Source organism: Neolamprologus multifasciatus, chromosome 19 (assembly GCF_963576455.1).
Source record: "Neolamprologus multifasciatus chromosome 19, fNeoMul1.2, whole genome shotgun sequence".
Lineage (NCBI taxonomy): Eukaryota > Metazoa > Chordata > Actinopteri > Cichliformes > Cichlidae > Neolamprologus > Neolamprologus multifasciatus.
The window spans coordinates 13,653,056-13,665,243 of NC_140457.1; the positions used below are offsets into that span (position 1 = coordinate 13,653,056).

A 12,188-nucleotide genomic window follows, 5' to 3' on the forward strand; every position below is an offset into this window, starting at 1 on the left:
AGTGGAGATCGTTCAAGAGTATTTTCATCTTTCTATTTTTTAAAAAAGGTCTGCCTGTAATATCTGCACTATGGATGTGCACAGCTGTCCACATCATGACAAACAAGCACAATGGTCCATCTCATTTCGTAGACAAGCGTGTGTCTAACTCACACATCAGGCAGTGATAATAGTACAACCACATACACTAACACACTCACACATAGATCAGCTTCAAAGGTTGAAAATAGCAGGACGTAGCATTAATTAAACCAAGAGAAAACAGATACGGTCAGATATGGATCAACATCATCATTCATTCACAGGGTGGATTTAAGTTCAATATTCATCCCTGGTCTCCGATGAGCTTTTAAATGTCTGGCTTTTTAGCTCCTAAATGCTCCACTATGATTAGCAGCTGGTTGCAACCTTTTTTGGTCTGTTTGGTCGTGAGCAGGTAGCATAAAATTAGGCTTTAGAGATTCTTCAGCAGTGCAAAGTGTGAATAGGGAAGAAGTTAGAGCAGTGGGTCCCAAAATCAAAGCAGTGAACTGAAGACTAATAACTCAGACATTCAGATAAATATATCATAGATGTTTTCCATCTTCTCAGGTAACTCCCAGCAAGAAAGTAAATGACGCTGAGTTCTTAAATGATAAAATATTAGTAAGTTACACTACGTTATCTGTTCACAATCCTCTTCATCAACTCCATGCAGCAAGAGGGTCAACACTCAGGCAGTCTTTTCCATGCATACAGCATGCTACAGCACGTAACATAAAATAGATCCAATTTAGAACACAGGGCCTTTTAAATGGATGGGTCACAGTAAAGATGCAGAGCTGTTAGCTGCTCGTGTCATCATACATGAGTCATGCCTTCTATAATGGAGGCTGAGGTATAATTGGGTCATTTCATTTACAGCTCAGTGAGTGCAGAAATGTTACTGGCTTCATTAGCATTGCGATACTTTAACTGATGTTTTGGCATTTCAGAGAGAGAAAAGTGGAAACGCTGCAGCATATTGCGCACAGGTTTCTTTTGTCAGCCACATGCAACAAACAGTTGGCATGGGATGATTTCTTTTGCCCTGAGAGAGTCGTCTGCACGCAACAGCTCTGTGCAGTGCAAGGCAGCGTCACTGGAGTGAAATAGATTTATTTAAGAACAGGATGTCGGAACGCCTACAGCTCACCCTTCTGCCGCTTTCAACAGACTTCCACCACATCTGTTACAGCAGCAAGCTCACTCAGGGTGGAGGCTGGCTGTGAGACTGAGATGACATATTAACGGCCCAGTATCGTAAAGGCCGTGGTTTCTATTCTTGGCCGGGCTGATTTCGCTGGAGTGAATGAGCGACCTTTACGCTGAAGTAGAATGACAGCCTGGGTGCGTCTGTGCACCGTGTGTGAGGAAGACGGACGGGGATTGTGGCAGCAGCATCCATGTGCCTGACCTGAATACACACTGAGCTGCATTCACTTGTCATGTCCTTCCAGATCAGATCCATTGCCCTCTCTCATCTTCTCTGCTTCTGTCCTCACGGTGTTCCTCTTTCGCTTCTTTCTCCTCCCCTCCCACAGCCGGCTTCTCCACCCGTTTTGTCCCCTAATTCTCTAGTTGCCATGGCAATGGATGACATAGATGAGATGGGGGGTCTGAAGGGAGCCGTGAGGCTCTGTATTCTCACCATGTGGATTTTCATCATGTTGCATCACAATTAGCCTGTTAATGCTAAAAATGGAGAGACGTTGGAATGATGGAGTCTTTTTTTTTTTTTTTTTTTTAGCACATTTGCTTCCTCTTTACCCCTATATGTCTTTATTATCCTGTAAAGGCATCACTTCCAGCTTATAAATGTAATACATCTCTGTAAAAATCTGTATTCATGTATTTGTTTGTGTCAGAAACATTGATTAGCCAGTTAGCCAGTTCTGGTCTGTGTTATTTATTAGAATATTTCCTTTTAAATTACAAACAAAAGCCTTTAAGGGAATATTTCTAGTTTTGGGGACTACATTTACTCTAATTTCATTACAGTGAATATGAACCTATTTTACATCAGTAACAGGTTATGTTAGCTCAAAAACAACAATAACAAAAAAAAGTAAAATATAATTAAACTGGCCTAGAAACCTTTAGACTTAAGAAACTTACAAAACAGCATTAGCAACAAAAAAACTACTAAAAGGAATTCCCTTAATAACAGCTGAATAGCACAAATAACCTAGGCAGAAAAGCAGCTCTGGACTCATAACATGTCAAACTGTAAGACGTTGAGGCTTCAGCAGCAGAAGACCACACTGGTTGCCACTCCTAACTGAGGCTGAAATTCACACAGATTCACCACAACTGGACAACAAAAGATTGGAAAAACGTTACCTGGTCTCACGAGTCTCGATTTATCCACGTTTGTTGTCTCCAAGTGACTGTCAGTGTTGCACAATCAGCACATATGCTGCTTTGCATTGCTGTTAGATTGCTGTTTCATAATGCTTGTGAATATTATTGTATTATTTCATGGCAAAGTATGAAGTTAAAAACTGGGTGATGATCTTTACGTCTCCTTGTATACAGGTGTTTTACTTGCAGCAGGCCGAGGTCACCAGGGAGCGAGTGTACGCTATGCACCAGTCGAGCATCGATGGGGTGGAGGACATGTCAGCACTGGCGGAGCTGCACGAAGCCGCTATCATGCACAACCTTTACCAACGCTACCAGAAGGATTGCATCTATGTGAGTGCATTCAGCGAGCCATGAGTGTCTATGTCTATGTCTGTGCAGGGCCATTATGTGTGTTTATATTATCACACACCTCCTTTTCCTTTGCTTACACGAGTGAGGCTTTTAGAAAGAGACACAAATCCACTTATCAGGCCTCCCCGTCTGTTAGTGTTTAGGACAGGCCAACTTTAGCTCTTTAGGAGGACTGAAAATGGCTTCTTATTGAAACTGTCTAAAACTTTCATGTTTTATTAAATCAGGTGGTCACAAGAAGTTTAGTGATTCTGCAGCAAGAGGAACTCAAATCGTCTCACATCATTGGCAGGATTTATTCTATTTTTTCTTCTTTACGAAACAAATTTATCTGCTTTGTTTCATATGTTGATATTTAAGCCCACTAACTGTAGAAGCATCATATCCCTGCTCACCATTTCACCATTTCACATTTCATTGCAAAAAATAACCATATGAATGACTTTATGGTGCGATAGTGCAGTTTAAAATCTGCAACATCACTTTGAAACTGATTTGATGGCCTTGTGGTTTGAATACATGCGCGTTTTACAATGCAGATAGGAAATAAAACACATAAAAGTTTATTTTTGATCACTAACCCATGCATCCTTACACATGAATGCCCTCTCCTCCAAACTGTGGGATCAGTATGCATTGCAGTCTTTCTCAGCTCTCATAGCTGACTCATAATAAAAAGAGAAATTACTCGTGACAGTATTTTGTCTCTGAGTGTTTGTGTGGAATGAATTGAATCATTAGATGATGTTCACAAAAATCCCGTATTCACATGTCCTGGTATGATGACAGTACCCATCTGTAGTTCCAAAATTAGCAGTGAGATGGTTTAATTACATTTTGATCACTTTTATGCTGATGCACAGAAATTTTCAAAAGTCTGTAAACCTGGAAGATTACCAGACAGATAGATTATCTAGACTGCCTAATCTAGATGATGAAATATTGTCCATATATGGATTTAACTTAAGCTGATCAAAAGAATTTCTCATGTGTGAGTCTGCTTTCTGTATTACTGCGCGCTCATGCACTCATGTGTATCTGTGTCCTTTAGCACTATTTTATGTGTGGATAGTCCACTAAATGTGCCAACAAGGTAAAATGAATATAGAAAGTGGATAAACGTGGACCAAATATAATCAAATAATAAAAAGAAAGGAAAGATGATACAGACACTGAACCTGAAATGTCTCTCCTTCGCTGTTTTCAGACTAATATTGGCAGCATCCTGGCAGCTGTCAACCCATACAAGCAGATCCCTGGTCTGTATGACCTAGAGAGGGTGGACTTGTACTCCAAGCACCATCTGGGGGAACTCCCTCCACACATTTTTGCTGTAGCCAATGAATGCTACCGCTGCATCTGGAAACGCCACGACAGCCAGTGCATCCTCATCAGGTAATGATGGAGGACTTTACCCATCTATCTCTATCTTTCTCTACTAAGCTATCAAAACATGACTTTGTTTCCTAAATCTTGAGATATTTCTAGTCTACTATTTCCAGTATGCTCATTCCCAGAAAATCCTGCTGTTCCTATGCCTGTTTGTAGTTGAAGCCTATGCATAGATAGTGAAACACTGACAGCTATTAGACCTAATGAAAAATCAAGGTAAAGGCTTAAGGAAGTGGAAGTGGTTTGCATCCCAGACACATTGATTTCAGTGGTTGATTGGAAATGCGAGACAGAGCAATATTCAAGACCAAGCTAGAGAACAAATAGATTGTGATCATGACCGTGTCTCCCTTTGTTTTGAAAATAAATAGAATTTCCTCTTCCAAATTAAAGTAGGGTTATTGGTTTGCATGATTAAGTGGCCTGATCTGGTTCTAGTGTCCACCATCCCATCATGCTTTCACTTGTGCTCAGCCTGATTACGATAGGCTGAATATCTCCGAGGTCTATCAACCTGCAACACCAATTAGATAACCGGAGAGGTTCAAGATACGGGAATGTCAGTGAAGGTCATTGTGTGTAGGATTTAATTGGGCTATGTGTGTCTTTGTGTGTATGTGTACTCCAGTGGGGAATCAGGAGCAGGGAAGACTGAAAGCACCAAACTGCTGTTGCAGTTTCTGTCGGTGATGAGCCAGAACTCAGCCGGAACTCCTCCCTCAGAGAAAAGCACGCGTGTGGAGCAAGCCATCGTTCAGAGCAGGTATGCAAATCAGTGAAGTAAACATGACAGGCTTCAGGAAATGCAAGAAACAAGTCAGTGGGTTAGCATCTTTTCCATGGAGCGTGCTACCTGCTAGGCTGTGGTGAAGGAATAATCACTAACGCCAGAAAATATGATGAAGACTTTAAGTTTCTGTAATGACTACTTGTGTAAGTAGTAAAAGGACGGGATTAGGAGTGTGTGTTTTACACATTTTATATATCAGATTAACAGCTTACATGGTAAAGATGGCAGCCATTCAAGGCCTGCTTATGGCCTTTGCCTTTTCTTTGGGATTTCACCAGCTCATTTTACTTGAGACTTTAAAGCCTTTTATTTACATCTCTAACAGGGTGTTAAGTTCTCAAAGAATACAGTTTTGTGTAACTCAAATTTTATATCATTTAAATTCAAGTGTCAGTATTGCAACTGTAATGTGCGAGTGCTAAGTGAGCACGGTTTGAGCTCAGATGGATATTATGTTCTCCTTAAAATGTTGAATTTGTTGAAGTTTTTTCTGGAAAACATATGGTAAAAAAAATACTGTAAAAATAATTTTTCCTCCTTTTCAGTCCCATCATGGAAGCTTTTGGTAATGCTAAGACTGTTTACAACAACAACTCCAGTCGCTTTGGGAAGTTCATCCAACTTCACTTCTCTGAAAGTGGCAACATCCAAGGAGGCTGTGTCATAGATTGTATCCTTGCTTTAAAGGACAATACATCTAACTGCATGAAATTTACACCTGTGTATGATTGAACGGGTGCTTTTTTTTTTGCATACACGCATAAAAAGTCGTGGTAGAAATGTATGTTTCTGATTCTTAGAAGGTGAATTATATGAATGATGAATTTCTTTGACTCACTTCCTGTCAGATTTACTTGAAAAGGTAAGGATGTCTCGACCTCCTCATATCAAATTTATTAGGAGTCACGTGTCAGTCTTACATTGTCAATCACAATAAAATGTTCATGGAAACTTTGCTACCCTGATTTTTCTGTAGAACCGCGTGGTACGACAAAACCCCGGAGAGCGAAACTACCACATCTTCTACGCTCTGCTGGCAGGAGCTAGTAAAGAGCAAAAAAGTAAGAAGCTGTGCGAGCGTAAATATCGACAGCGTGCTTTTATTATTTTTATTATTTTTCAATGATCAATTTTACACTTTGGCTTCATGTGAGAAGTTATTGTAAAAATAGTTTGATTTCAGTTATAATAGAGAAGAATAAATATTGATGGACAAACATTATTAATCTTTAACTTTTACCTCTGAATACATATCGTTTGCTCACATTATACATTTGCTCTTGCAGGCCTCTACTTCCTGGAGGATCCCGCTGAATCTTACCACTACCTCAGCCAATCAGGATGTCTTAAGGACAAGAGTCTAAATGACAAAGAGCTGTTTAACAGTGTTATGGTCAGTATTGATTTTGTCTTCAGTTCTTCAAGTAGATGTAGTGAGGTCTGTAAGAACAGTTCTCTATTGTTATCTATTTTTTTTTTTATCCAGTTACAAAAGTAGCAGAGGCTAACAGGATGATAGGAGGCAGGATTGACGGCCTTAGATTGTAAAGTTTGATGTCCTCACAGCCATAAAACTGTTAATCTTTTTTGTTGAACACTGACATATTGTTGTCTTAAGAGCAGAGCAGGTTAGCCTCAGAGAAATAAAGACCCCCCCCCCCCCCCCCCCTCCATTTATCAAACCTTTTTCTGGGATGTGAATGTTATCAATGAACCTTTGGCTCTGAGCTGAACAAAGTGCTCACAATCTCTTTCCCCGTGCTCGTCTTTGCACAGGAGGCGCTGAAGGTCTTGGAGTTTACGGAGGAGGAGATCAGAGACATGTTTAAGCTGCTGTCGGGAGTCTTACAACTTGGCAACATTGAGTTCATGACTGCAGGAGGAGCTCAGATCACCACCAAGCAAGGTCAGAGAAGTGCTCATAGAAAAGGAGTTAGATGATATAAAAATCGAGGTAGACACAGAAAACGTTGCGGATGTTTAACGTGTCTTTGTCCATGTTTCCAGTGGTTACCAATGCCAGTGAGCTGTTGGGGCTGGATGCCTTCCAGCTGTCTGAAGTCATGACTCAGCGCTCCATAATCCTCAGAGGAGAGGAAATCTGTTCCCCACTTACTATTGAGCAGGTCCCTATACACACATGCATATAAACACACTTTAATTTACCCCTTCGTGTTTGATTTCTGCCTCTTCCTGACATAGTCCCATTACTCATTTCAACCCTCCCTTGGGTTTCCCCCTCATTGCTGCAGGCTATTGATTCCCGGGACTCTGTCGCCATGGCGTTATACTCCCAGTGTTTCTCCTGGATCATCCTCAAGATTAATCAGAAGATTAAAGGGAAGGAAAACTTCAAATCCATCGGCATCCTTGACATCTTTGGCTTTGAGAACTTTGAGGTGAGGGCTTTGACCTTCCCTCTGTTTGGCATATTTTTGATTTTGAGGTCATGAATTTTCTCCTCCGCTTCCTAAGCTGCCAGCTGCTACTCATCCTGTTACTAAGCAAGATTAATGAGTTTCTTACTACTGACTAATCACTTCACTGAAACACTGAGTTATCATTTGTACAGGATTCTGACAAAGACAAATGAAAAAGCTTACTAATAAGGTTTTTCTTTTCTATAAAAGAAAGAGCTATACGAAAAACACAGAAATTAGAGGCCAGGTGTAACAGAGAATAATTTATTAACAAAACTTAAGAATTTACAGAAGTATTTTTTGAGTCTCTTTAGACCAGGGGGATAAAAAGGCAGAGAGGCAGAAGGGAAATAAGATGGAGCTGGCAGGTTGAGTACTGACTGCAGGAGAGCACTGAGATGATTTGAGCCAAGCCAAGGAGAGGACAGAAGGAAAGCCAAATTAGGGAAAGCTGCAGAAGCAGGAAAGCTTGATAGGACCAAAGCAGGACCGGATCTGCCATCTGATTAGTGGACACAAAAAAACCCCATATAAACAAACATATTAAACAGTGGTTGAATGAGACTAAATGTCAGTCTAATGGTGGAGTTTTTAAGGCAGAGGAAACCACAGAAGAGGGTATAGGGTTCCTTTCTGCTTGGTTAGCTTCTAACAGATTAGCAAATGCATTACTTGTTCATAATGATACAGCAAAGAGCCAGAATTAGGGCACTGAAAATAAAAGAAGAACTTGAATAAGCATTTTCTCTTTTTTCTGGCAAAACTGGAATACTTTGGAAACATGCTACTAGCTGGATTCATGAACCCAGAGTTAGCTGAGCCACACGATAACCAGCTTTGTGATTGCCGTTATGCAGGATCGCCATTTTTAGAATCACTGATCCAGATGATCCAGACAAAGTTGAGCTTGTTTCACGACACAGAACCATGACACATCTGTAAGTCAATCCCTGCCTCTGTGCCTGTAGGTCAACCGGTTTGAACAGTTTAACATCAATTATGCCAACGAGAAGCTTCAGGAGTACTTCAACAAGCACATCTTCTCTCTGGAGCAGCTGGAGTACAACCGGTACGGACGTGAATATGGAACCTAAAGACATTCGGATTGTGAAGCGGACTTTAACGTGTCTAAGGAAAAGGGAATGGAAGAGTAAATTTAAATATTACCTTTTTCTTTTTCCTTGCATAAATATTTTGTTGTACTCTCCACAGGGAAGGTGTTCAGTGGGAAGCAATTGATTGGATGGACAATGCCGAGTGTCTTGACCTCATAGAGAAGGTAAAAAATACATTTGCTATAACTCATAGCATAAATGTAATGAAGATGTTAGTTTTTGAGTGCATGATCTTTTCTCAGTCAGTTGAAGAGAACTGAAATAAAAACTGCAGTACTTCACCATTACGAAAGACCAGCTTGGGTGCCTCCTTCAGATCTGTTTTTGGAAATCTAATAATTTGTGTGGCCGATGTCTTAGAAAGTGGTGCTGATTTCATAATACTGATGCAATAACACCACTTTACCCCTCCCCCCTCTTTCTCTGTCCTAGAAACTGGGCTTGTTGGCACTAGTGAATGAAGAGAGCCGATTCCCCAAAGGAACAGACTTCACTCTGCTGGAGAAGTTGCACAGCCGACACTCTGTGAGTTATTTACACATCTCCTAATGACCTCTATGCGTAATTTACTAAATGCTGAGCTTATGTTAAATGCCATGCTTCTGTTTTTGCAGACAAACCCTTACTATGTCAAGCCCAGACTTGCTGATCATCAGTTTGGTATCAAACATTACGCTGGAGAGGTGAGTTTTATTCAGAACTGACCTGCTGCACGCCATCATTGTGTTGTAAAGTCAGTGTAGTTTATAATATCTGTTTCCGACAGGTCCTCTATGATGTCAGAGGAATCCTGGAGAAGAACAGAGACACATTCAGAGATGACATCCTGAACATGCTCAAGGACAGCAGGTAATATCTGCAGATATGATGGTTAATTAGGACTCAGAGGTCTAATTAACCAGTCATTCGAAGAAAGAATGATTTTAGAGGTAAATCCATCTTTTGTTTGCCTTGTTTTAAGCTGATATGAATTATTGGGCTGAAGTCCAAACAATAACCAAAATAATGGATATTAGTTTCTGAAAATATGAAAAAAGTGTTTCTAAAAGCTTCTAATGAGCTTTGAAACTGACCATCCAAACTCACCTGAATCTCATCTAGCAATGATGCGAATTACACAGAGGATTTTTTGTTTATTTTTTCCAGCTCTGCCAGTTTCCTTGTTGTTATCCCGATGTACCCTATAATACGTTTTCTAACATGAGTTAGCAGATGCGTGTGTTTCATTCTTTGTATTTCTGTCGATTCATAGACTGGACTTCATCTACGACTTGTTTGAAAAGGTCGGCAGCAGGAACAATGAGGAGAAGATGGGAACAGCCCGACGTAAACCTACAGTGAGCTCCCAGTTCAGGGTGAGTCATATGATGTTGCTGCATATTTTTCTTGTAGACAAAGCCACTAACTGTTAACCAAGGGTCTTGAACTGAGAGAAAATGCATTGAAGAAAATGTTTTTGGGGTTTTTTGGAATGGTAGTTATGATTGTTATGGTGATGTATCGGCATTTATTGTTTTCTTAATCTCTTTAGGACTCTCTTCATGCTCTTATGGCCACTCTGAGTGTTTCCAATCCTTTCTTCATTCGCTGCATTAAGCCCAACATGGAAAAAGTCTGTTTTTTTCTATCCAATGTCTTTATCTACTCACATATTCATGTTAATATCACTATCTGACAGTATTATTCTGTACTATATCAAGGTTACTTGTTAAATCCTTTGTATCATCCTTTCAGACTCCAAATGTGTTTGACCCGGAGGTCGTGCTGAATCAGCTGAGGTATTCTGGGATGTTGGAGACCGTGAAGATCCGTCGTGCTGGCTTCCCAGTTCGCAGAACATTCAAAGATTTCTTCTCTCGGTAAAGATCTCTAAATCTACATTCTTACATATTTTTCTATATCTGTGATTTGTTTTATAAAAGTATCAATTCTTTTCTTTAACGTTACATTTTTATGGCAGTTATAAGATCATTCTGAAAGAAAAGGTGCCGACAGCAGGAGATGATAAGAAGAGAACCACAGACCTTCTAACCAAATATGATAAGACCAAGAAGGAGTGGCAGTTAGGCAAGACTAAGGTGAGGTGTTTTTTTTTTTACCTTTTGGAGATCTAAAATGGCAAAGTTTTGTACAGTGTCTCATATCAAGGTTGTTTAACAGGCTGGCTATAAACTGTTGTCACCTCTTTGTTTTGCAGGTGTTCATGAAGGAGTCTTTGGAGCAGCGTTTAGAGAAGGACAGAGATGAAGTCCGCCGCCAAGCCGCCATGATAATCAGAGCCCACCTACTCACTTTTTCTGCTAAGTAAGAATCTTGTGACATGAAGTTGTGTTTTTGGGACCAGTTATGTTTGTTGCTTTGAATTTTGTGTTATTCGATCCACAGGAAGCACTTCAAACGTGCACGTGCCAGCGTCGTCACCCTCCAGAAACACTTACGAAGGCACATCCAACGCAAACGGTTTGTGAAGCAGCGCAAGGCAGCGGTGGTGTTGCAGAAACACCGACGAGGTCAGGTGGCGCGTGCTCGCGTTCGAAAACTGAGAGGGGAGAAGAAGAAGAAGGAGGAAGAGCAAAAGACGAAGGAGGAAGAGGAGAAGGAGAAAACGCTGGGCGAAGGGGAGACGGAGGAAGCGGAGGGAGCAGAGACAAAGGTAAAGCCGTCAGAAGCATCTTCACTGGCATTAATGGAAGTGTTTTAACCCTCTCGTCTGCTCTTTAGGATGAAACTCGCCAAATGGAGGAGATCCTGCAGCTCGAGAGAGAGATTGAGCGCTTGCAGAAGAAGAGGGAGGATGAAGTGTCGCAGCTCTGTGAGTCGTCCAAGCAGGAGCTGCAGCTGCGCCGGGACGCTGAGATCAAGCGGATGAAAAAGGAGGCATCGCGCAAGGCCACGGAGCTCATCGACCTCCTGAACTTTGGAGGTGTTGATCCCTCACTGGGAGCAGTCGGGGCTAAGCCCGCTACAGAAGTGAAAGCTCCAAAAGGTGCCAGCACCACCAGAGGAGCATCCAAAGAAGAAGATGTAGACGAAGGCTTTCATGCTGAGGAGGAGTGTATCCCCTTGCCTGACTTTCCTCCCCCTGCTGAGACAGATGCTCCTGTGGATCAGGAAATATTGGCCCAACTCCCTCCTCCGCCACCTGCCTTTGCAGAGGGAACAGTGCCCCCTGCACTACCTCCTCCGCCCCCCCTTCCCTCAGACGGCATGCTTGCGGGTGGAATTCCTCCTCCACCTCCTCTCCCTCCACCCGGAGATGGCACCACTGTGCCTCCACCACCGCCTCCACCAGGAGAGGAGGAGAAGAAAGAGCCAGAAAGGAAAGTGAGCATGGTGGAGAGCCTTGTAGATGGCGAGGAGCCGATCTACAGCATGCCGGCCGACACAGAATCAGATTACGACCAAGAAGAGGAAGAGGGGTCAGTCACCGCCGGAGACGACAGCTCCGTGTCGGGAAGCAACCGAGGGAGCGCGGCTGTGGCGGACGAGGAACACCCCAGGAAGTCGACCTGCACCAATGCCAGCATCGAGTCCTACAGAGGCAGCTCTGACTCTGTGAGGACACACACTTACACGCATCCTCACAAGCGTGCACGCAGATATGTATGAGCAGCTACAGTATACAGTGCATTTTAACTCATTATAATAAACTGTTAGCGTGCTATCTCATTATGGAATAAAAGTAATTATTATTAGAAGCATAAGCAGGTCACTAACGTTATCGTGTCATGTTGC

General features: G+C 41.9%; 1 protein-coding gene across 4 annotated transcripts in view; it reads left to right on the top strand.

The window, feature by feature from the left end:
- Positions 1–12,188, top strand: part of myo10l1 (myosin X, like 1) — a 42,001-nt gene that overhangs the window by 19,507 nt on the left and 10,306 nt on the right. For 2 of the 4 annotated variants that reach the window (XM_085142271.1, XM_085142272.1), the window contains exons 3-24: positions 2,557–2,715; positions 3,944–4,131; positions 4,757–4,891; positions 5,464–5,588; positions 5,767–5,780; positions 5,895–5,979; positions 6,205–6,311; positions 6,695–6,824; positions 6,926–7,044; positions 7,171–7,317; positions 8,307–8,407; positions 8,551–8,617; positions 8,886–8,978; positions 9,068–9,136; positions 9,220–9,302; positions 9,706–9,808; positions 9,985–10,065; positions 10,188–10,312; positions 10,414–10,531; positions 10,651–10,757; positions 10,839–11,106; positions 11,175–12,056. In XM_085142271.1, coding sequence (XP_084998397.1) covers positions 2,605–2,715; positions 3,944–4,131; positions 4,757–4,891; positions 5,464–5,588; positions 5,767–5,780; positions 5,895–5,979; positions 6,205–6,311; positions 6,695–6,824; positions 6,926–7,044; positions 7,171–7,317; positions 8,307–8,407; positions 8,551–8,617; positions 8,886–8,978; positions 9,068–9,136; positions 9,220–9,302; positions 9,706–9,808; positions 9,985–10,065; positions 10,188–10,312; positions 10,414–10,531; positions 10,651–10,757; positions 10,839–11,106; positions 11,175–12,056 — 3,258 coding nt within the window. In that variant the 5' untranslated portion in view covers positions 2,557–2,604. The remainder of the gene's footprint in view (positions 1–2,556; positions 2,716–3,943; positions 4,132–4,756; positions 4,892–5,463; positions 5,589–5,766; positions 5,781–5,894; positions 5,980–6,204; positions 6,312–6,694; positions 6,825–6,925; positions 7,045–7,170; positions 7,318–8,306; positions 8,408–8,550; positions 8,618–8,885; positions 8,979–9,067; positions 9,137–9,219; positions 9,303–9,705; positions 9,809–9,984; positions 10,066–10,187; positions 10,313–10,413; positions 10,532–10,650; positions 10,758–10,838; positions 11,107–11,174; positions 12,057–12,188) is intronic. The other 2 variants (XM_085142273.1, XM_085142274.1) reach the window with 1 other exon arrangement.